The 24,323-nt window shown below is 50.0% G+C and overlaps 1 protein-coding gene across 1 annotated transcript in view; it reads left to right on the top strand.

The window, feature by feature from the left end:
• PAG1 (phosphoprotein membrane anchor with glycosphingolipid microdomains 1) overlaps window positions 1-19,685 on the top strand; it is an 86,843-nt gene extending 67,158 nt beyond the window's left edge. Inside the window, exons 3-8 of the mRNA XM_038766574.1 lie at window positions 4,442-4,636; window positions 7,071-7,119; window positions 11,301-11,397; window positions 13,994-14,622; window positions 16,709-16,768; window positions 18,238-19,685. Of these exons, the coding sequence (XP_038622502.1) occupies window positions 4,509-4,636; window positions 7,071-7,119; window positions 11,301-11,397; window positions 13,994-14,622; window positions 16,709-16,768; window positions 18,238-18,585 (1,311 nt within the window). The 5' untranslated portion in view covers window positions 4,442-4,508 and the 3' untranslated portion in view covers window positions 18,586-19,685. The remainder of the gene's footprint in view (window positions 1-4,441; window positions 4,637-7,070; window positions 7,120-11,300; window positions 11,398-13,993; window positions 14,623-16,708; window positions 16,769-18,237) is intronic.
• Window positions 19,686-24,323: the final 4,638 nt, after the last annotated feature.

The raw sequence follows: 24,323 nt of genomic DNA, 5'->3' as shown, positions 1-24,323 counted from the left end.
CTCATCTGTAAAATTTGGGATAAGGCTGCGAGCCCCATGTGGGACAATCTGATTACCTCATATCTACCCCAGAGCTTAGAACAGTGCTTGGCACATAGTATGCGCTTAACAAATACCATAATTGTTGTTATTATTATTAGCTAGTCTCCAAGCATCAGAGCTACGCTCACCTTAATAATAATAATAATAATAATGTCCAACCTGTCTACCTCTTATCTTCCCCAAGGCTTAGAACAGTGCTTAGCACATAGTAAGGCCTCTTGGAGGATAAGTGTTTTTAATAAAGCTTTGAAGGTGGGGAGAGTGATCGTCTGTCAGATTCATCCAGTCATTCAAGTATATTTATTGAGTGCTTACTATGTGCAGAGCATTGTACTAAGCACAGATACAAGCTTATACAGATACAAGCTAATGAGGTTGGATGAGGTAACTGAGGCACATAGAAGTGAAGTGACTTGCCCAAGTTCATACAGCAGACAAGTGGCAGAGCTAGGAGTAGAACCCAGATTCTTTGAAGTCCAGGCCCACAGTCTATCCACTAGGCCAAAATGCTTCTCTTCAACCCACATATTTAATCTGTTACCAAAATCTGTCAGTTCTACCCTCACAACATCACAAAAATCCACCCTTTTCTTTCTATCCAAACTGCTACCCTGCTGATGCAAGCACTTACCATATCCTGTGTTGACTATCAGCCTCTTCACTGACCTCCTTGCCTCCTATCCCTCACCTCTACAGTCCTTACTTCGCTCTGCTGCCTGATCATTTTTCTGCAAAACCATTCAGTCCAGGTTTTCCCACTCCTCAAGAACCTCCAGTGGTTGCCCATCCACTTTTGCTGCAAACAGAAACTCCTTGAGTAGGATTTAAAGCATTCAATTACCTTGCCCCCTCCTATCTTACCTCGGTAATTTTCTACAACAACTCAGCATGTTCACTTAGTTCCTCTGATGTCAACCTACTCACTGTACCTTGATCCTGTCTATCTCACCACTGACCTCTTGTCCACATCCTGCCTTTGGCCTGGAACTTCCTCCCCCTTCGTATCTCTAGACTAAGCTTGTTGTGGGCAGGGAATGTGTCAGTTTATTGTTGTATTGTACTTTCCCAAGTACTCAGTACGATGCTCTGTACATAGTAAGCACTCAATAAATATAACTGAATTAGTGAATCTGACAGACGATCACTCCCCCCACCTTCAAAGCATTAATTAAAATATACTTCTCTTCCAAGAGGCCTTCCCTGACTAAGCCCTCCTTTCCCCTACTCCCTCTCCCTTCCGCATTGCCCTTGCACTTACATTTGTACCCCTTAGTCACCTTACCCTCAGCCCCACAGCATTTATCCATAATTTATATTAATGTCTTCCCCCGAGACTGTACACTCCATGTGGGCAGGGAATGTGTCTACTAACTCTGTTAAACTGTATTCTTCCGAGCACTTAGTACGTTGCTCTGCACACAGCAAATGCTCAATAAATAAGATGCACTTGAGAGAGATGAAAGGAGGCCCAGCGCCGAGTAGGTTATGGCAGTGATGGGAGATGATCCGTTCCGAGCCCACTGTTGAGTAGATGACAGTGATCGGCTGCTACACTTTCTTACAAAGCAAATGATTGCTTCTCCTTTCTGTTTTCTCCTCCTCCTTGCTGTGGGCTATTTCTCCGGGGAATTGAATGCAATGAAATTGGGCTGGTTTCCCCGCGTGGGGGAAATTGTGGATTATGCTGCCCCCATGTGGCCAGCACAGGCATTTTTTGAGGCCCACCAATTTTCTGCCATTTGTGGAGCGGCATCCGTGAACCCGAAAACAGAATCATCAATCAGCCCGTAGTCAATCAATCAATCGTATTTATTGAGCGCTTACTGTGTGCAGAGCACTGTACTAAGCAACTAGTCCTTATTGAGCACGTACTGGGTGCAGCGCACTGGACCTAGCGCTCAGGAGAGTACACGAGAGTTAAAAGACACAGGGTCAGTCTTCAAGTATTCACGTAAAGTAGAAAGGAAATATATTTCCCTGGGAAAAACACCTCGGTGGTAATAGTAGCATCTACTGAGGATCCAATTCATTCATTCATTCATTTAATCATATTTATTGAGCTCTTACTGTGTGCAGAGCACTGTACTAAGCGCTTGGGAAGTACAAGTTGGCAACATATAGAGATGGTCCCTACCCAGCAGCAGGTTCACAGTCTAGAAGGGGGAGACAGACAACAAAACATAACATACTAACATAATCAAATAAATGGAATAAATATGTACAAGTAAAATAGAGTAATATATATGTACCTAAATACATATATATATAGGTAGTCCTAGGCCTAGTCTTTAGGGCCTCATTCATTCATTCAATCGAACTTATTGAGCGCTTACTGTGCGCAGAGCACTGTACTAAGCACTTGGGAAGTCCAAGTTGGCAACATATAGAGACGGTCCCTACCCAACAGCGGGCTCACAGTCTGGAAGGGGGAGACAGACAACAAAACAAAACATATTAACAAAATAAATAGAATACAGGAATTCTATAGAATAGAATAAATAGAATACAATATATAAACATAGAGTACAAGTAAAATAGAGTCATAAATATGTACAAACATATATACAGGTAGTTCTAGGCCTAGTCTTTAGGGCCTCATTCATTCATTCATTCAATGGGAGTAGTGCACTCTACTAAGCCCTTGGGAAATACAAAATGAGCAAGTGACGCATCCCCTGCCCACCAGAAGCTTCTGCTCTAACGAAGGAGCCAGACATAATGGTATTTGCAATGCTTAAGGATTGGACAAGGTTGCCATGGATTCCTTTTCATAGGCCCCTTTGAAGTTGGAAGCCCTGTTTGGTGTCCCCAACATTAGGAAAGCAGAATCCCCTCTGACCTAGGAAGCTGTCCCACTTCAGCATCCAGAGACCATTTGTTCTGATGACTTTGACACCTGTCTACATGGTTTTTTTTGTTGTCTGTCTCCCCCTTCTAGACTGTGAACCCGCTTTTGGGTAGGGACCGTCTCTATATGTTGCCAACTTGTACTTGCCAAGCGCTTAGTACAGTGCTCTGCACACAGTAAGCGCTCAATAAATACAATTGAATGAATGAATGAACAGTAAGTGCTCAATAAATACAATTGAATGAATGAATGAATTAGGTGAAAGGGAGAAGAAAAACTATGGCCTACTGGAAAGATCACAAGCCTGGGAGTCAGAGGACTTGGGTTCTCATCCCAGTTTCTCCACCTGTCTGCTGTGTGATCTTGAGAATGTCACTTCACTTCTCTGGACCTAAATTACCTAATCTGTAAAATGGGGGTTAAGACATGAGCTGTTTGTGGGACAGGGATGGTGTCCAACCTGATTATCTCCTATTTACCCTAGTGCTTAGAACAGTGACAGAAATATAAGTACTTTACAAATGCCTTTTTTTTTTTAAAAAAAAAAGGATGATTGTATTGATTCTAGGAGCTAAGAGCCTTCACCACTTTCTCTGATGGTGACTTTTCTCTCTCACTCTTTGAAGGTTGAAAGTCATCCTCCATTCAGTTTTATTCTCCGGTTCTAGTGCTCAAATAAAATCGACAGCATTCCCCTAGAGAAATTGTTTCCAATTAAAATCCCTTGGCAGGAAAGTGCTTTATTTTCTCTTATTTAAAGAGCCAACTGGCCTATTTTCTTGTTAACTTAGCAATCACCCCCATACCATTAATAATGGCTCTCGGAGGCTGACTGATTTTGGTGGTTATCCTCCCATAAAAATATAACCCAACTAAGTCCCTTGTGGTGGTCTTGTTGATTAAACCATAACTTCATTTGGTTCAAAACACATCATTCCTTTGAAGAAGCTGGTTCTGTGTGATTGGCCAAAGCAGTACCCGCTGTTTAGCAGGCGTTAATCGGAGAATCATCTTCTGTGGTTACAATGTGTCACATATCACAATACCCATAAGCCTGCATTTTTCGGAGTTGTGATTTCCTGGAAAGTTAACAGCTCTTTAATGTTCAAGTATTTGTAAATGAGAGCCTGAACAGAAACTTTGCTCTTTAACATTCGTTTTAATAGCTGTTAAAAATACTGAGGTGTAAACTTCTGAGTCAGGGAAGGAGAAGGTCAGTGGGGGACCTGGATGCAGGCTGGCCGAGAGTCACTCCACACACCAGTCATGTTTTTGGAAGAGTCCTCGGCTCCTTCCGTCTCCTACTTAGCCGTTTCCGGGGGGAGGAGTTGGGCCTGGTAAAAATGGACCAAACTGAGAATGCCGAAAGTTGAGGTGTGCTTTGTTTGGAAGCTAAGTTAGCTCATTGACTTTGTCCGTTTTTGTAGAGAAGCTGACAATTAGCAGGCTCTTTCCGGAGCCCTGAATTTTTGCTGGCAGACTGTCCTGTCCCATGCGGGGAGGGGAGAAAGTTTCCAGCGGGACTTTCAGAGAGTGTTGTTTCCTCTGCAGGTGGCTGTGGTGATTCTGCCCGATGTCCGCTCCTGTGAAGAGGTGACCCACTCGCCCAGACGGTGCCATGGGGCCTGCCGGCAGCTTGCTGAGCAATGGACAAGTGCCCGTTGTGCTCTGGGGGAGCTTGGCCACTGTGGGCACTTTCCTCCTCCTCCTCACCTTCCTGCTCTTCCTCTGCTCCAGCTGTGACAGGTGAGAGAGGCTTCAGGAAATGCATTTTCACATTCCTCCAAGGAAAGGTGGTGACTTGTCTGGGCCTCTGTGGGAGCCAGGGAATGGGCATTTATTGTGCTGAGGACATTGCACAGCTCAAGGTGCCAGGGGAAATTCCACAGGATCCCGGCTCATGGGCCTGGTCAAAAGCATCTGGAGAAGAAGGCACAGCCGCTGTTGCTACTCCTCCTGTGTCTCTTGGAAGCAGCCACCCAAAGCCCTGTGGCAGCCTTGACTCCCACCAAGCCACTATGCTGGGAAGAAGCTGGGGATGACTGTGAGCCAAAACTGCTTACTGTTTTTCCATCTGGTCCCTGGTCTCGGCCAGTGGACTTGTTTGAGACCTGAGGGTAGTGTGCAGGGTGAACAACCTTCTTGGGTGAGCCAGGGTGGTCCTGGGGTGAGCCGTCGTGGTCCCAAAGTGAGCCAGGGTGGTCCCAGCATGACCCGGGAGTGTCCCGGCTTAGTCAGGGTCATCCCGGGTGAGATGAGGTGATCCCAGGAAGAGCTGGGGTGATCCAGGGTGAACCAGGGTGGTCACAGGGTGAGCCGAGATGGTCCCAGGGTGAGCTGGGGTCCAAGGTGAGCCAGGGTGGTCCCGGGCAATTGTAGAACCATAGCTAAGCTGGTCCCCGGTAACCCTCCTTCATTCTTGGAGTGTGAATTTCTTCATCAATCCGAAGCCCCAGAAAGCTGGATTTGGGGAGCAGAGTCCTGAATGCTGGGGGACTCCAACTCTACCCTGCTCCCCCTTCTCCACCTGCGCAGTCACCAGGTAGGGAGGGCGGAGGACGACGTGGTCCCCGGTGGTGGTGGAAGGAAAGCAAAGGAGGACCCATGATGGCAGTGATTGCATGCTAAGGGGAGTCTGGAGCCAGCCCGTTTCCATGGGCAGCTTGGGCTAGGGGGAAGGCCCAGATCCTCCCAGTCCTCTGGAGGTGTCTCTTGAAGACTGGCTGGCTGGCGCTGAACAGATACGCCCTGTACCTGTCCGGTGCCAGAGATAACACAGGCCAGGCTAACTCAACCTTCCCATGGGAGAAAGCTATAAGTTTCCTTAGCTACTACCTTTAATCAATGGTCTTTATTGAGCATTAACTGTATGCAGAACAGTGGGCAGAGCACTGTACTGAGTGCTTGGGAGACTAGGATCTGCACCCTTTATTTCCCTCCTCCCTCGGCCCCTTAGCGTTTAAGTACGTATCTGTAATTTAATTTATTTATATTAATGCCTGTCTCTCCTCTGGATTTTAAGCTCATTAAGGGCAGGGAACGTGTCTGCCAACTCTCTTCTTTTATACTTTCCCAAGTGCTTAGTACAGTGCTCTGCACCCAGTAAGCACTCAATAAGTACAATAAATCAATAGATTGACTGATATACATGTTCCCTAACCACAATGAGCTTACAGTCTAAAGTTGTGCTTAGTCTAGAATTCCCAGTAATTCTCCAGCAAAATTAAGTGACCCTTGGGCAAGTTGCTTAACTTCTCTGTGCCTCGGTTACCTCATTTGTAATATGGGGATTAAGACTGGGAGCCCCATGTGGGGCATGGACCGGGTCAGCCACCAATCCATCAATCTTACTGATGATCAAGACAATTCTCAGGGCAAATAAGACCCCCAATACCATCTCCATGATGTACCCAGAATTACCCAGACATTCCAGACCAGAGTCATGCATTCCCGAATTATTCAGATGAAGTACCTGGATAATCAGGTCCCCATATGCTTCCCCCCAAGGAGAATCTGGCTGTCGGAGGGCTTGAGGCCTTGGGACAGCAACTGAGAGGAGACTTGGTTCCTCAAATGAAGGGTCAGAGTGTCTGAGGGTCAGCCTTACTTCCAGGCTGGTGGGTCAAAGTGGCCAGTTGGGCTGATGTCAGTGGACAGCCTCTTCCCCAAGGCTGGCGGGTCAGAGCGCCAGCCGGGCCAGTGTCAGTGGGCAGCTTCTCTCCCAGGCCAGCAGATCATAGCAGCCATTGGGCCCGGGGTCAGTGGGCAGCCTCTCACCCAGGCCAGTGGTTCAGAGCAACTGGCAGGGCCGGTGTCCGCGAGCAGCCTGACCTCCACTCCGGTGGGTCAGAGCTGCCAGCAGGGCCAGTGTCGGTGGGCAGCCTCTCCCCAGACTGGTGGATCGGAGTGGCTAGCAAGGCCAGCATTGGTGGGCAGCCTCTCCCCAAGAAAGGCAGGTCAGAGCAGCCATCGGGGCTGGTTTCAGCCAGTGGCTTCTCCCTGAGGCCAAAGATTTGTTCAAAGGGAAGTGAAAGCAGACCCACAGATATTCGTTTCGAACCAAAGCCGGGTCAGTGCCGGGGGCCGCTCCAATGACCAGGCTGCCTCCTGCTTGGACTTTACTATCCGGGGCCTTTCCAGAACAGTGGGTGATAACAACATTCCTATCTTTAAATCCCAGAGAGAAGAAGCCCAAACAGAGCGGAGATCATGAAAATCTGATGAATGTGGTAAGGCTGTTATGATGTCGACCGGTGAAGCATGTGCAGTACTTACAGAAGCCAAACTCACAGTCTGCACTATGCAGAACACTGTGCTGGGTGCTGGGAAGAGGACAAGATAGTTAGGAGGCATGATCCCTGCCCTCAAGGAGCTCTCAGTCTACTATGTGGAGAGCACTGTTCTGAACTCTGGAAAGAGTGCAAACAGAGTTAGGAGACATGATTCCTGCTCTCAAAGAGCCTGGAGTCTATCAGTCAATAGTATTGAATGCCTACGGTGTGTAGAGCACTGTATTGAGCATTCAGGAGAGAAAAATAGAGGCAGTAGACATAAACCGTAACCTCAGTCAACTTTGGTATTTGTTAAGCACTTACTATGTCTGGGTTAGATATAATACAGTTAGATCAGACACAGTTCCTGACCAACATGAGGCTCCCAGCCTAAGCACTCAGTCAAACAATAGCATGTATTGAGCGTGTGCAGAGAACTGTAGTAAGCATTTGAAAGAGTACAATACAATAGAGTTGGCAGACATGATCTCTGCCCCGAAAGAGCTTACAGTCTAATGAAGCCTGATCTATTTTTTTAATGGTATTTGTTAAGTGTTTACTGTTTTCCAGGCACTGTACTAATCGCTGGAGTAGATACAAGCTAATCGGATTGATCATAGTCCGTGCACCCTGTGGGGCTCACAGACTTAATCCCCATTTTACAGATGAGGTAACTGCGGCACAGAGAAGTTAAGTGACTTGCCCAAGGTCACACAGCAGACAAGTGGCAGAGCCAGGAATAGAACCCAGGTCCTTCTGACTCCCAGGGCTGTACTCTATCCACTAGGCTATGCTGCTTTTGTAATTAAATACAGAATAGGAGAAAGAGCAGAATATAAGGACCAAAGTGCTGTGGAGCTAGAGGTGGGGGGTGAGTATCTCACTGCTTAAGGGGTACAGACCCAAGTACACTGGTGATGCAGAGGGAGTGGGAGTAGGAGAAATGAGAGCTTAGTCATGGAAGGCCTCTTGGAGGAGACATAATTTTAGTTGGACTTTGAAGATGGGAAGGGTGATGATCCGTGGTCTCTCATTTCAAGATGGGCTCAAGAGACTTACAATTTACTGTGGGCAGAGCACTGAACTGAGCTTTTGGGAGAGTTTTAATAGAATTAGTAGACATGATCTTTGTCCTCATAATCGATAATATTGACTGAGTGCCTGCTGTGGGCAGAGCATGGTACTAACTACTAGGAGAGTACAACAGAGTTAGAAGACATGATCCCTACCGTTAAGAAGCTTCCAGTCCAATAGGGGTGCCCCCTTGAGGAACCATCCATGCGTTTTCCAAGCCAGCAAGAGACCATTTGGGAAGAGATTTGGTGCTGGGTCAGACCAGGGTTTCCCGGACCCTGCAGGAAGTGGAGAGGAGAGGTAGAAATCACATACAGTTAACCCTGGAAACAACTGGTAAACGCCCCCTGCCCAAATCCGGCAGATCACAGCCCTCCCAGCAGTCAAATCCCACCTGAGTCAATCAATCAATCAATGGTATTTATTGTGTGTTTACTACATGCAGAGCACTGTACTAAGCCTTTGGGAGAGTACAACACAGTGGGTAGGCACATTCTCTGCCCACAGAGAGCTTACAATCCAGAGGGGGAGACAGACGTTAATATATATAAATAATTTATAATAGCTAATTTAAAAATATGTACCTAAATGCTGTGGGTTGGGGGGAGGTGAATATCAAGTGCCAAAAGGTCATGGATCCAAGTGCAGATCCCCCTCCAATCTGCTTCCCCATGCCCTATAATCCCATCCCCCTTTTCTGTCCCTTCATATGTTTACTTACCCTCAGCCCACTATTCCCAATTATTTGCATTAATTGCTCTGTTGATATTTTCAAGTCTGTCTCCCCAATTTGATTGGAAGCTCCCTGTGGGTGGAGAATGTGTCATTTGGTGGTTTGGTACTGGCAAGCACTTAGTATGGTGCATTTCCCCCCACCCCATTGGTGCTCAGAAAACACACCTCTTACTTCTCCTGCCACTACTCTGTCTTCAGTGGCCTCTGTCCTGGTTTTGTCAGTTGGTAGTCTTTGTAACGAAGAGCCGATGGTAGGCGCCGTGAATGCCAAAAGACCAACTGAGCCTTGGGGTGGAAGCTGGTTGGGACTTGAAAATCGGTTGAGTTTGCTTTGGGGAAGTGTTTAGGGGGCAAGAGAGAGAGAGGGAGAGAGAGAGAGAGAAAGTAGTCATTTCACAGATTTCAAGCCTGTTTTGTGGCCAGCTAGCTCCCAGTTGCAGTGAAACACACCTCCCTCTCAGCAGCCTGCCTACCTGGCGCTAGAGCACAGAGGTTTCTGAACCTTAAGCAAAACCTTAGCTGTGCTGACTGGTAAAGTAGACAGTAAAGCCAGGGAATCCACGGACCTGCACTCTAATCCTTGGCCCACCACTTCTTAGCTATGTGACTTCAGGAAAATCACATTATTTCTCTGGGTATTAGATTCCTTATCTATCAAATGGGGATTAAATACCTGTTCTCCCTCCTACTTCGATGGTGAGGTCCAAGTGAGACAGGGACTACATTTCATTCGATTGTATCGTATCTTTCCCAACACTAATTACAGTACTTTGCCAATGGAAAGCACTGTACAAATACCATTAATACACAAAACAAAGGAAAAATCCATCTGCATCTCCATCAGCCCCGGTGTTTGTGTTGGCCCTGCCTCACACACAATGGTTTGCATTAAAAGACCACCTCAAGTCCCGTCAGTCCCGTGACCCTAGATTGTCTCTGTTCTATATTCAGTCTCAGATCTTCCATCTGAAAAAAGGACAGGCAGGTTCCCTCCGCCGCTGCTGCAGTAGACTGCGGCTGGGTGCTCTCTTGGTACTTAGCCGTGCTACAACTTTCATTGATTCATTCATTCATTCAATTGTATTTACTGAGCACTTAGTTCAGGTAAAGTACTGAACTAAGTGCTTGGGAGAGTACAATATAACAATAAACAGACACATTCCCTTCCCAAAAACAGCTTACAGTAAGAATAATAATTGTAGTATTTAATGACGGCATTTGTTAAGCGCTTACTATGTGCCGAGCACTCTTCTAAGCGCTGGGGAAGATACAAGGTAATAAGGTTGTCCCACCTAGGGCTCACAGTCTTAATCCCCATTTTACAGATGAGATAACTGAGGCACAGAGAAGTCAAGTGACTTGCCCAGAGTCACACAGCTGATCAGTGGCAGAGCCGGAATTAGAACCCCCGACCTCTGGTATTTGTTAAGCCCTTACTATGTGACAAGCACTGTTCTAAGTGCTAGGGTAGATACAAGGTAATCAGGTGGGACACAAGGTAGACAGGGAGACAGATGTTAATATAAATAAATAAATTACAGGTATGGAAATAAGTGCTTTGGGGCTGGGAGGGGGGATGAATAAAGGGATCAAGTAAGGATGACAAAGAGGGAGTGGGAGAAGAGGAAAGGAGGGCTCAGTTAGGGAAGGCCTCTTGGAGGAAATGGGCCTTCAAAATATCTTTGAAAGGGGAGAGAGTCACTATCTGTCAGATTTGAGGAGGGAGGGCGTTCCAGGCCAGAGGCAGGACGGGGCCAGGAATAGGCAGCCAGATCAATCAATCAATCAATCAATCAATTGTATTTATTGAGCGTTTACTGTGTGCAGAGCACTGTACTAAGTGCTTGGGAAATACAAGTTGGCAACATATAGAGACAGTCCCTACCCAACAGTGGGCTCACAGTCTAAAAGGGGGAGACAGAGAACAAAACCAAACATACTAACAAGATAAAATAAATAGAATAGATATGTACAAGTAAAATAAATAAATAAATAAATAGAGTAATAAATATGTACAAACATATATACATGTGCTGTGGGGAAGGGAAGGAGGTAAGATGAGGGGGATGGAGAGGGGGACAAGGGGGAGAGGAAGGAAGGGGCTCAGTCTGGGAAGGCCTCCTGGAGGAGGTGAGCTCTCAGTAGGGCCTTGAAGGGAGGAAGAGAGCTAGCTGCTCGGGAGGTCACATAACTAGTTAGCATGCCAGAGTCTCGTTCTGAGAGATAGATGAGACCAAGGTAGAGTGAGCCATGGCAGCCCTCGGCTGGGCTACATCTGTCCTCGGCCAGGCTGCAGCGGCCCTCATCCGGGCTGTGTTCATTTCTTTCAGCCTTCTGACAAGGGTCTGTTGAGCCACTCAGTGACCAGCCTGGCGACGGACGCAGCAGCCAGCAGTGAGCCCAATGGGGGCCTCAGTAATGGCGACGGTGAGTGTGCGCTGCCGAGGCCTGAGATTGAGAGCAGTCCCACCCAGTGTCTTTTCGGACTTAAGTCGCCCATAGCCAGCGACATCAGGAGATGCTCCATTGCCAACTCTGAGAGCCCTTGGGTGTTGGGGTTGGGGATGCCTAGAGCTGGGAATGCCTTGGGGGTGGTATCGGGGGGTGGCATGGGATGGTGGGGCTATCTGGGACAAGGCCCAGTAGGGGAGTTAGTTGGGGAAGGTCTCGGGGAGAGAGGGAAGAGGGAACTTCCAGTCTCTTTCCCTGCCTGTCCCTCCACCCCCTTCCCTCTGAAAGAGCACTGAATAATAACAATAATAATAATAATAATAATAATAATAATAATGGCATTTGTTAAGCACTTACTATGTGCAAAGTACCGTTCTAAGCGCTGGAGGGGGATACAAGGTGATCAGGTTGCCCCACATGGGGCTCACAGTCTTAATCCCCATTTTACAGATGAGGTAACTGAGGCACAGAGAAGTTAAGTGACTTGCCCTAGGTCACTTGGGCAATCTTTGAACCCGGGATTTGAACCCATGACCTCTGACTCCCAAGCCCATGCTCTTTCCATTGAGCCATTCTGCTTCTCACTGAACGAGCAGGACTCCAGGCTGTTGCCCCAGGGCAGGGCTGGGTCCCTTTACTGCCCAGATCCCCATCCTCCAGGCATGATGGATGGTGGGAGGGGGCAGAGGCTGAGGCTTTGAATGGGGCCTTATCGGGCCTCACCTGCACCAAGACCATTTACCATCTCCAACAGAACACCTCAGTTCAGGCCCTGATTCCCAATTCCGCCCCAGGCCTCGGCTTGACCCCAGGCCAACCCCGGGATCCCGGTGCTGAGCTGCAGGCACTCGCCTTGCCTTCCCATTCCCCAAGTCAACTTCCAAAAATCCAGGGACAAGAGGAGCTGGGATGAGCTCGGCGGGACGGGGGAGGGGGTGCAGCCAAGGGGAGGCCGGTGGGACAGTTGAGGTCAATAAGACTGGCAAGTCAGACTGCCTGTCAGAAGGGGAGGATAAGCAGATGTGGAAATTGACAAGAGAGGTTAGCCAGATGATGAAAATAGGTCTCTCCCCAAGCTGAACACCTCAAAACAAAAAGGAAGACCAGAGCGCTGGGCAGGTAATGAGGATATGAGAAGGTATAGACATGCACGCTGGAAAAAATAGACCCATCTCCCTCCCATTCTGGCAGAATTTATCAGCGCAGTGATTGAGGAGAAACCGAGTCTAATGGCAATCATCACAGTGGTCTTTGTTAAGCACTTACTATATGCAAAGCACTTGGCTAAGTACTGGAGTGAGTACAAGATTATCAGATTGGACACAGTCCCTGTCCTATAAGGGGCTCGCATTTTTAGAGGGAGGGAGAGCAGGGATTTAATCCCCATTTTACAGAAGAGGAAACTGAGGCACAGGGAAGTCAAGTGTCTTGTCCAAGGTCACCCATCAGGCAAACTGTGGAACCAGAATTAGAAGCAAGTTTCCCAGACCCATGAGTCCCAAGCCCTTGCTCTTTCCATTGGGCCACACAGCATCCTTCAAAGGGCCCCCTGTGTCATCCACCTGACCTTCCCCAAGGGTTGTACCCACTTTGGACAGCTGGCTGGTGTCCTGGGAGCACTAGGGTGTCCCTCAGCAGTGCCCTGGGGGACTGGGGCAACTTCCCTCCCCCGGCTTCTCCTTTCAGGGCATACTGCTTGGATTTTTAGACAATTGGGAGGCAGGCGGATGGAACCTATAATAACTGTGATATCTGGTAAGCACTTACTCTGTGCCAGGCACCGTACTAAGTGCTGGGGTGGATACAAGCAAACTGGGTTGGACGCAGTCCCTGTCCCACATGGGGTTCACTGTCTTCATCCCCATTTTACAGATAAGGTAACTGAAGCACAGAGAAGTTAAGTGACTTGCCCTAGATCACACAGCAGACAAGTGGCAGAGCCGGGATTAGAACCGAGATCCCTTCTGACTCCCAGACTTGGGCTCTTTCCACTAGGCCACGCTGATTCTCTGTGAGCGGTGTCATTTCTGGGTTGGCCCACAGGGCCCAGCAGCCTGAGGCTTGGCCTCCAGTAGCAGCGGCAGGTTGCTCCAAGGATCCCTGTCACTTCCAATCACTCCCGGCCACTTCCGATCGCTTCCCAGTGTCGGCCACAACGGACCCATTGTTAGTCACCCTTTTTGGTCGGTGGCTTCTAGTCCATCCCTTTTCAGGGTTCCAGGCACCCACTTCTCCAGGAGGAACAGAGGGTGTAGGATCAACTTCCTCTGGTGGATTGTTCATTACCTCTCAACTCAAGACCCTGGGGCAAAGCAGTTTAGGGGTTTGATTTCATATTAAGTCTTGGACACCAAGCAGGAAAAGTAAGGTGCTGCAGATTGCATTTGAAAGACGTAGCAGTTCCATCTATTCTAAATTGAAAGTAAAATAAGAGTCTTTAAGTCTTCATTTGCCGCTCTGCAGCTCGCTGCTTCGAGGAAGCGAGAGAAATAGCATCACTGTCTGGTCAAGTAATCTCCCTCTTGGCAGGGAAAGAATCTCTTGAATTTTCTCTTCCCTACCCTGGCTGTAGTCCTCTCAGAAGACAGCACCAAGGCCTACACGCTGCCTTACGAAGAAGTCCAAACTTCCGTTTCTGACCTGTTGGACTCGCAGGAAAGCGTGGGAAAATCCATCAAGTGCCATCAGAGCCGAGAATTACCCAGAATACCTCCTAACGGCACGCTGGAGCCCATTCTCCCGCCCAGGACGGAGGCCAGGGAGCGGGGCCTTGGAACGGAAGGGCCATACGAGGTCCTGAAAGTCAGCTGCTCCCAGGAAAACATGGTGGAAGACTGCTTGTATGAGACCGTGAAGGAAATCAAGGAGGCGGGAGCCTCGGCCGACGCAGACCCAAGCCACGGCGTCGGCCGCCAGGAAGGGTCAGCGCCCGCTGGCCGGGGCCTCCTGGGCTCTCTCTCAGAAAGCCAGACGGGGTCGGCCGAGTACGCCTCAGTGGACCGGAATAAGAAGGGCCGACAGAGTCTGAGTACAGAGAGCGTCCTTGGGGTGCTGGCAGATCTGGAGGAAGAGGCCCCGCCCCCGGTTCCTGTCAAACTCCTCGACGAGAACGAAAATGTCTGGGAGAAGGAAGATGAGAGATCGGTGGCTGGGAAGGAGGAGGAGGGAGAGGCCTCAAAGAGTCCCATTGACACCAGCAAGGTAATAATAATAGTAATAATAATTGTGGTATTTAAGTGCTTACTGTGTGCCAGGCACTGTACTAAGCACTCGTGGGGGCAGGGTGGAGGGGGAATACAAGCAAATCTGGTTGGACACAGTCTCTGCCCCACACTGTGAGCTGTGAGCTCTTTGTGGCCAGGGAATGTTATACTGTACCATTTTACTCTCCCACGCGCTTAGTACAGTGCTTTACACACAGTAAGTGCTCAATAAATACAATTAAATGAATGAACAGGCTCACAGTCTTAATCCCCATTTTACAGATGAGGTAACTGAAGCACAGAGAAGTGAAGTGACTTGCTCAAGGTCACAGAGCAAACAAGTGGCGGAGCCGGGATAAGAACTGATTCCCAGGCCCATGTTCTGTGCTAAGGTTTTAAGTATCCCGGTGGTCTGTCTAACCAGTGAAGTTGCTTGCACGTGCCCAGGATCTGTTCAGAGCCCTGGCAGCCCTGGTTCCGGACCCTTCAGGAGTTTGCCCTCGGTCAGACGCCCATCGCTTCTTATCTGAGAGTAAACTTTCACCCCCAAGCAGAGACTAGAAATGGTCCCAAGGCCAAATTATATGCAGCATTTTAGAGTCACTATCTAGGTAGTGAGAAACGTCTCCCTTCAGGAGCTCAGCAGAGAAACCTCCGCAAACATATGCAAGTTGCGCTTTGTCATTTACCCAGCTTTTGTGCTTGAAGTCATTTTCTCTCCAAATGCCTCTTTACTGCTTTTAGATGCAGTTTTGCTCAGTTCACTAGAGGAAGAAAACACTCCTGTCATTCTCCTTTCTTAACCAATCAGGACAGTAACCCTTTGAGAGACAACCTTCATTCCCTAAGAGAGATGAACCTCTTTGTTCTAGCCAATGGTAAAAAAGTTATGAGTGTGTCTCCCCTGGAACCAAGAAGTGTATTCCTGAAGGGCAGTCCTCCAGACCAAGATATGCTCATAGCCTTCCGGGGCCTGCGATTAACTGAAGATGACATGGCTTCTAATAATTATCAGGGGATAATCACTGTGGCATTTATAAAGCACTTATTATGTATCAAGCACTGTTCTGAGCACTGGGGTGCATGCAAGATAATCGGGTCGAATACAATTCCACCTGGGATTCACGGTCCAAGTGGGAGGGAGTAAAGGTGTTGAATTCCCATTTTACAGAAGAGGAAACAGCCAAGAGAAGTTGAATGACCTGCCCACAGTCACACAGCAGGCAATGGAGAAGCTGGGATTAGAACCCAGGTCTCCTGACTCCCAGACATGTGCTCTTTCCACTAGGCCACACTGCTTCTAAGAAGAAAGATGAAAGATCCCTCCCCCAGGGGACCAGAGAGAGTGTTTGCCAAATTGACTTTGACTTTGACTAAACACACTTTCCCTTGGTCTCTGACTTAGGCCAGGCCAGGTCTCTCCAAGTCTGCTCTGAGCGTGGGGTCCTGATAACTAATTGGATGAAGCAACCCAAGCAGCAAGAAACAGTGTGGCCTACTGGAAAGAGCCCAGGACTGGTTTCTAATCCCAGCTCTACCAATTGCTCTGCCTAGGAGAAGCAGCACGGTCAAGTGGAAAGAGCACAAGCCTGGGGGTCAGAGGACCTGAGTTCTCATCCTGGCTCTGCCAATTGCTCTGCTGATTGCTTGGGCAAGTCACCTAACTTCTCTGTGCCTCAGTTTCCTCAACTGTAAAATGGGGATTCAATACCTGTCCTCCCTCCTACTAAGACTTCGAGCCCCATCCAGGACAGGGACTGTGTCTGACCTAATTAATTTGTACCTACCCCAGTTCTTAGAGGACTGTTTGACACCTCAGAAATGCTTAACAAGTTCCCATTAAAAAAACAAAACAAAAAAATCCCAATTTGATTGGGTCATCAGACCTCGTTCGGATGTTGATTTGACTGCCGGTCAGCGTTTCACTTTTGGGATCTAGCACTGTCCGAGGGCAACATCTCTGGCTTCGGTGGAGAAGCAGGATGTGTCGAGCTGCCGTGGTAGGGATCGGTTGTGTGAGCAAAGGGTCCATGATGCACCGCGGGATGTTTCCAGGCCTTGACGTGGCTGTTTTTCCTTCGTAGAGGCTCAGCTCGCTGTCTTACAAGTCCCGGGAAGATGATCCAGCCCTTACAGAGGAGGAGGTAGGTTTCTCATCTGGAATTTTCAGCCAGGCCCAGGAGGGCTAGCATTTCTTAGGTCAGCTCCACGGAATGCACACTCGACACTCCAAAACCACCAGGAGAGGAGAGACCGTTGAGCTGGAGCAGAGTCAGGCTGGGGTCTTGTCCTCCTTGAGCATTTTCCTGAGATGACGGGGCGGGGCTGAGGTCAGAAACGGCCAGTTCTCCCTGGACACTGGTGGACTCAGAGCAGCAGAATGCTTGGCTGGCAGCATTTGGTCGGGAAAGGTAGGCGACAGACCCGTGCTGTCAGAACCATGTCCTGCACCCCCCGGCAACGATACGGCCACAGCACGGCCTGAGACGTGTGCTGGTGAGAACCAACTGGGTTCGCTTGGTTCTCATGGCCGTAAAATGCAGTGTTATTTAAGAAAAATGATCTGCGAGGTTCTGCTCGCCCTCCGTGTCTCCAAGCACTGAGCACAGTGCTCTACACAGAGTGAACGCTCAGCAAGTTCCACTGGTGGCTGGTTGACTATCCTGGCTCTGTGGTATGGCTGGGGACTGAGGGTGGCAGCCTCAGTTGGAGCCCAGCAGTGCAAGCTTTGTTGCCAAGGAACCAAACGACCAACTCTTCTGACACGTGACCGTCACTCACTGGGATCAAGGGATACAAAAATTGATCGATGGGTCAGGCTTCCATGAAGCAGGGGGGCAGGAATCTTGAAAGTCAGGGACTCCCACAGGTCTCTCAAAGGGAGAACTAGCTGGGTGGACCATTTTTTTTATAATAGTATTTATTTAGCACTTACTGCGTGCCAAGCACAAAGAAGCAGCCTGGCTTAGTGGAAAGAGGCCAGACTTGGGAGTCAGAGGTCGTAGGTTCTAATCTCAACTTTGCCACTTGTCAGCTATGTGACTTTAGGCAAGACACTTAACTTCTCTGTGCCTCAGTTACCTCCTCTGTAAAATGGGGATTAAGACTGTGAGCCCCACGTGGGACAACCTGATAACCTTGTATCTACCCCAGCGCTTAGGACAGAGCTTGGCATATAGTAAGCGCTTAACAAATGACATCATTATTACTAAGTGCTGAGGTAGATAACAGGATAAACTGATTGGACACAGTCCACGTCCCCCATGGGGCTTTACAGTTTTAATCCCCATTTTACAGATGAGAAAACTGAGGCACAAAGAAGTTAACGTGAGCTGCCCAAGATCACCCAGCAGACATTTGGCGGACCCAAGATCAGAAGCCAGGTCCTCTGACTCTCAGGCTGGATCTCTTTCCACTAGGCCATGTTACTTCTCCTGCTCATCCCTTCCGCCCACCACCCATGACAGCCTCCTTTCCTCAGTCATTCCACCCCCACTTCCCAAATGTCCCTGCCCCCGCCCTTCTTTCCTGCCCGTAACTGCAGGAAGACTTAGGGTGAGGGGAGGAAACTTCTTCTGACCTTAAAGACTCACCCTTCGCTTGCTCCTTCTAGATTTCGGCCATGTACTCTTCAGTGAGCAAGCCAGGCCTGGCCAACCGCCTGGCCCCCGCCCCCTCCGTGGCCGTCCAGGAAGTGGGGCCCCCGAGATCCCCATCGTCCTCCAACGACCTGTACGCCACAGTGACAGACTTTGAAAACCTCACCGACGGACAGGGGCTGCCCCCGCCCCGGCGGGACGACGAGCCAGAGCCGGACTATGCTGCGATCCAGTCCCTGGGCCGGGACGAGGGCCGGGCTGGGCCGGGCCCAGAGCGCGGACGTCCCCTCCCCGCCCAGCCCGAGAGTGACTACGAGAGCATCGGGGATCTGCACCACGGCAAGGATTTCACCCGACTCTAGCGGCCGTGATCCTGGCCCGCAACCGCCAGTCCGCCGCTGGAAGGAGCTGGGTGTGGGGGAGGCGGAGGAAAGGGTCTGTCAGGGGATGCTTGGAGGCTGGAGAACATGGTGGGGGTGGGGGTCAGTGACCATTTTCCAGGCCTTGCAAGAGGAAAGTTGTGCTCATACATACAGGCATCCATACACATGCTCACACAGGCCCACATGTGTGGGCACACATGCACACACACACATGCAGGCACAGCTCTGGCCTGGGAGATTGATCATATCTATGGCAGCGCAGGGAAGACAGTTAGTGGGGTCACAGCCAGGTACGATGACCACTCTCTAGCAAAGCGAACTATTCACCTGCCAGAAATCCACCAGCCTCTTGCAAAGTAGTCTAGTCCTGCCCCATACCCCCTGCCCTCTGCCTGGAGCGAACAACTTTCACCGATCACTCTAGGAGATTTCTCCCCTGAAACCATCACCTCTTGCCTCGAACCAGACTCTTGGGCCCCTGGAGAGCCCGTGGGCCACCCATGGTGGAGGGGCCCCGAGTGCCGGCTGTGGCTGGGGGGACCCTGCGGGCTGTCAGTACTGGTGGCCTCCCCAGGACTCGGGCAGCCGCTTCTTCCACCAAGCCAGGCCACCCCCAGTGCCTTCTGGTACTGGTGTCCAAAGCACTTGAATTCTCTTCTCGATTCTTTGATTTATTTTTCTAATCGAAGTTCTTCGGGATTTTTCAGTATTTTAAGAACCTCGTGGTACTGGTATACATGCCTATGTAGACAAAGAATTCTTTATGACTGTCTGGGAGGGGCCTGTTTCACACAAAGAGCCTGAAGCTACCCGGCAGTGGGGCTCAGGGCTCAGCCGCTGCCAGCCCTGCTGCCCAGCCACGAGAGCGCCCAGCTGGGAGGGCGCCCAGAACGCTCTGCTCCATCCACTCGTCTGCAGAATCTAGCTGGGCCACAGCGCAGATGTTTGTTTTTGATGAGAGAAATCAAGAAGGCATTTCAGGTTTTCTGCCTCATTTCCAATAAGTCCCGATATCCGAAGGAATGTATAGGAACTGTCTTCATTATATGTACAATCATCTTAAACCTCATTTTTAAGAACTTTACAAGCCTGAGGGGCCCACAGGCTGACTCGCCTGGGCTAGCTTGGCTCCCTTTTCTAACCAACTATGTGCCGGTGGGCACGCCTTAGTGATTGATCAGGGACCAAGTGGTCCCAGAGGTACAGAAAGCACCGGGTCTCTCACAAACATCTAGGGAGATAGTTGAGAATCATTCAGGGAAAATCGGCACAGTGGGGCAGGGGGTGGGGGTGGGGGCGGGTGATGGGGGATTGGGAGGGAGGGAGAGGGACAGGAAGTGGGGGGTTGCTCTTGCGGACCCATGTATTCACCAGTATCGTGAGCGCCTTCAACTGAGACTGCCGAACTCCTCAGAAACACACAAGCGGAGATGATGATTCTGCATTAATTGCCGGCTGGGATTAATTTTCCTCCGAGCCCAAGAAAGCACAAGTCTGGGCTGGGGAGCCCTCACATCCACCCAGAAAGGGCCACTTGGAGCCTATGGCCTTTTCTGAGTGAAAAACAAACTGATTGGACTAAAGGGGGTGACAAGAATGGCACCCCCCAATAAAGTCTACCCTTGGCGGTGGGTCGGGGAGGGACCATGGAGCATGTGCCATTTCTGGGCTGGCTACACTGGCGTTGGGAGGAGGGGGTGGAAACTGCTCTTTCTGGGCCCAGTCTACACTGGGCAGGAAGTGAGGGGTGGTCATGGAAACTGCATCTTTTCTGGGCTCTACTTACTTCAGATGGCGGGTGGGAGGAGGTCTGAGGAAACTACCATTTCTGGGCTCTGTCTACACTGGGAGACAGGTTGCAGGGTGGGTCATAGTAACTCTTTGTACTCCACCTACACGAGGCGGTGGGAGGCAGTGGAACCTTCGCTGGTCCTGGGTTCTGTCTACGTTGGGTTATAGGCCAAGGGGGTCATGGAAACTGTGCCATTTCTGGGCTCCATTTACACTGGGTGGTGGGTAGAGAGGTGTGGGAGAAGAATCTGCAGGGGAAAGAGACTGAGGAGGGCAAACACCACCTGGGACTTTGCCTGAGTCGGGGTAGACGAGCTCCTGTCTTGCGGCCCCTGGGGCTGAGTGGGATTGCAGATGATAAGCACTGGCCATTCAGAAAGAGCAAATAATAATAATAATGATGGCATGTATTAAGCGCTTACTATGTGCAAAGCACTGTTCTAAGTGCTGGAGAGGTTACAAGGTGATCAGGTTGTCCCGGGGGGGCTCCCAGTCTTAATCCCCATTTTACAGATGAGGTAACTGAGGCACAGAGAAGTTAAGTGACTTGCCCAAAGTCACACAGCCGACAGTTGGCAGAGTTGGGATTTGAACCCATGACCTCCCACTCCAAAGCACTGAGCCATGCTGCTGGAAACAGGAACGGGAAGGGACTCCTGACTAGCGATGAGCCGAACTTCCCTGCAGAAGGAGGGAGTCTTTGGGAGGCCCCCATCCATGAAGAAGGGAGGAAGGAGAGCCTCAGTTCTGAGGGATGGTTAGGGCCGACAGTGCAATTTGGATTCCCTTCCTCTGCCCAGAGGCGAGGGTGGCAGGGGCAGCCATGGGGTGTGCAGCTGACCCAATGAACAAGGACAGGGGTGGGGAGGAATGCCCCTCAACCCCAAGCCTGCCCCCAGGAGGAGCCTCATGCAGGTGGGCTTTTAACGGTGAGATCATTTAGCCAGAGGACAAAATGGGTTGGGCAAGGTGAACCTGGAAAGAACCAGTGGTAGTGTTAGCACCTGGCAGGCCAAGAGGAGAATTAATAATAACTACGAGTTAGCCCAGGAATCTGCATCCATCCAGGACAGTAGCAGCAGCGAGATGGGCCCCGGCACCCCTGTCGGTCCAGGACAGTAACAGTGATGAGATAGGCCCCGGGTGCCTGTGTTCATCTAGGGCAGTAATAGTGACAAGATAGGTCCCAGGCTCCTGCATCCATCCAGGACAGTAGCAGTGGTGAGCTAGGCCAGGGCACCTGCATTGGTCTAGGACAGTAACAGCAGCGTGATAGGCCCCGGGCGCCTGCAACAGTCCTGGGCAGATTCTTTAATCATCCCTAATGAAACTACTCATTCCTGGGAGAGGAAGGTGGGTAGGAGGGGCACCCCAGAAACTGACTCGGCATCATCAAAAGGTAGAATTTCTTTTCCAGGGTTCCTGCAAACCGTCATCAAAACAAAGGAGCAACTTGCCCATCCCTCCGGGCTCTCTGATAAACTAGAAACTGAGTTGTCTCCCCCTCTAGACTATGAGCTCATTATGGGCAGGGAATGGGTCTGTTTGTTGTTATATTGTACTCTCCCAAGCATTTAGAACAGTGCTTTGCACACAGTAAGTGCTCAATAAATATGATTTAATGAGTGAATGAGTAGGGGGCTTGGTAAACTTGGATAGGAGGCTTTGTAGGATAAGGGGGCACAAGTCTTAGGTACCCAGATATGCACCTCCTGGATTATGCCGGGATGGTGGACTCTGACAAGTGGGGCTGGTGGGACATTTTAATCAAGAGGAGGTTTATTAAAAAAAATTTAAAAATGATGGTATTTGTTAAGCGCTTACTATGTGCCAAGCACTGTTCTAAGCCCTGGGGTAGATACAAGTTAATTAGGTTGTCCCATGTGGGGCTCACAGTATTAATCCTCATTTTACAGATGACATAACTGAGGCACAGAGAAGTTGTGACTTGCCCAAAGTCACACAGCTGACAAGTGGAGGAGTAGGGATTAGAACCCACGACTTCGGACTCCCAAGCCCGTGATCTTTCCATTAAGCCATGCTGCTTCCATCTGTTGGGTGGCCCCCTCAGAAACAATCATGCGAGACAATCTCTTGTTGCCCAAATGAGTCTGTGGAAACATACAGCCCCATCCGTAGAAAGGGTGGAGGGCAGGGCACTGTTCTGGGCTGCCATCTGTTCCTCCTGGACTCTACTGACTTTAAAACTGGTGTCCCCCAGAGGTTTGTCCCTCTGTGCTTTATACAATTGAAAAGTTGAAATCAGGTCCCCCGGGGCCCCAGGGCAGACCTGCATAGGGGGAGCTTGCGCCATAGCACTGTAGCGTTGTAGCATTTGTAGCACTCTAGCACGTGCACACAACCGTCTCTCCCGACACCACAACCCCGTCCAACAGCTCTGCCTGCCTGACGAGGACCCCCTGACTCTCCGATAGTATTCCGGCCGAGACACGGACAGAGAGCCACTCTCGGGCAGGCTGGGGGTGAGGCTCGGGCCTGGCCACCAAGCAGAAACGACCGCCGCTGCCTTACCGAGACGCAGATGGCTTACGTGAAAGGAAGGCGGCACCAAGGAACAGCATTGTCTTCTGGCCTGGAAAAAATGGTCTGCCTCGTGCTTGAATCCCTTCCTTCCTAAGGCCCATTGCGTGGCTTCCTGACTTATCATGACACCTAGGGTGAAGTTACCTTCATTCTTGGTCAGCCGCCACCTTTGGTGTCTCAAAAGGAGTTTTCAGCCTTGTTTTGTGCGAACAGCAATGGAAATCTGCCGATCTCATCCCCTGCAAGAACCCAACAGCACAATTTAGGCCCTAGAACGGTTCATCGCAGCTAAGGAGAGCTGCTTCCAACCTCACCCTTTCCAAGTGTCTTCTCCGAGCCGGTGGCCTTTTCACCCAGTGGGAGGATCGGGAATTCTGGTGGTCCCTCTGCAGGAGAATGTGTGGCCACTTGAGGACCCAGGGCCCCAGGAGTTCCAGTGGGGAAATCTGTACCGTCAGGTCGTTAAGAAGACGTTATCAACGAAGGCCCCTGGGCTCTGAGCTAAGATCCTGGTAGTCAGTGGATTTTGCTTTACTCAGTCCAGGTTTGGTAAAGAAATAAATAGTCCAGCACCCACTCCCACATCCAGTTCACTGACCACACCCCGCTCACTGCCCCCACCAAGCCCACTGTCCACACTGCCCAGGCCCACCTCATTGCCCACACCCAGCCCACCCACTCTCTGTTCAATGCCCACTGTCGGGCCAGTCCCCACACCCCGCCCCACGTCAGATCACTGACGTTGCTGTTCCCTACCCACATCCAGACCACTGGCCACCCACACCCTGCTCGACACCCACCCTCAGGCCACAGACCAACATGCAGATCACAGTCCACACCCAGCCCATGCCCACACATGCCTGTTGCCTACATGAAGACCACTGACCACATCCTGCCTGCCATCCACCCCAACCCACCCCCCACACGCAGTCCGCTGCCCTCACCCAGCATACTTCTGGCACTCGATAAATGTTACTTAGACTCTGTGCCCCATGTGGGACAGGGACATAAAGTGCATCTTCCCAAGCAATTAGTACAGTTCTTGGCACATAGTAGGTACTTAACAAATTCCACGATTACTAAACATCCCTCTGATCTATGGCAAAGTAAAATTTTTTCAAGTATTATCAGTCCAGTGATAGTAATGAGTGATCAGCTTCTTTGTGCAGAACACTGTACTAAGTGTATGGGAAAGTACGGTAGAGTTACTAGGCACAATCCCGGCCTTCAAGCAGCATACTATTTAATGTATGCAAAGCACTTGGAGAGAGTACCAATAGTTAGACACAATCCTTGCCCTCAAGGAGCTTACAGCCCATGTGCAGAGCACTGTTCTGAGCATTTGGGAAAGCACAAGAGAGTTCATTCAGTCATATTTATTG

This window comes from Tachyglossus aculeatus, chromosome 25 (genome assembly GCF_015852505.1).
Source record: "Tachyglossus aculeatus isolate mTacAcu1 chromosome 25, mTacAcu1.pri, whole genome shotgun sequence".
NCBI classification, from domain to species: domain Eukaryota; kingdom Metazoa; phylum Chordata; class Mammalia; order Monotremata; family Tachyglossidae; genus Tachyglossus; species Tachyglossus aculeatus.
This window is presented reverse-complemented; position numbering and strand designations above follow the sequence as displayed.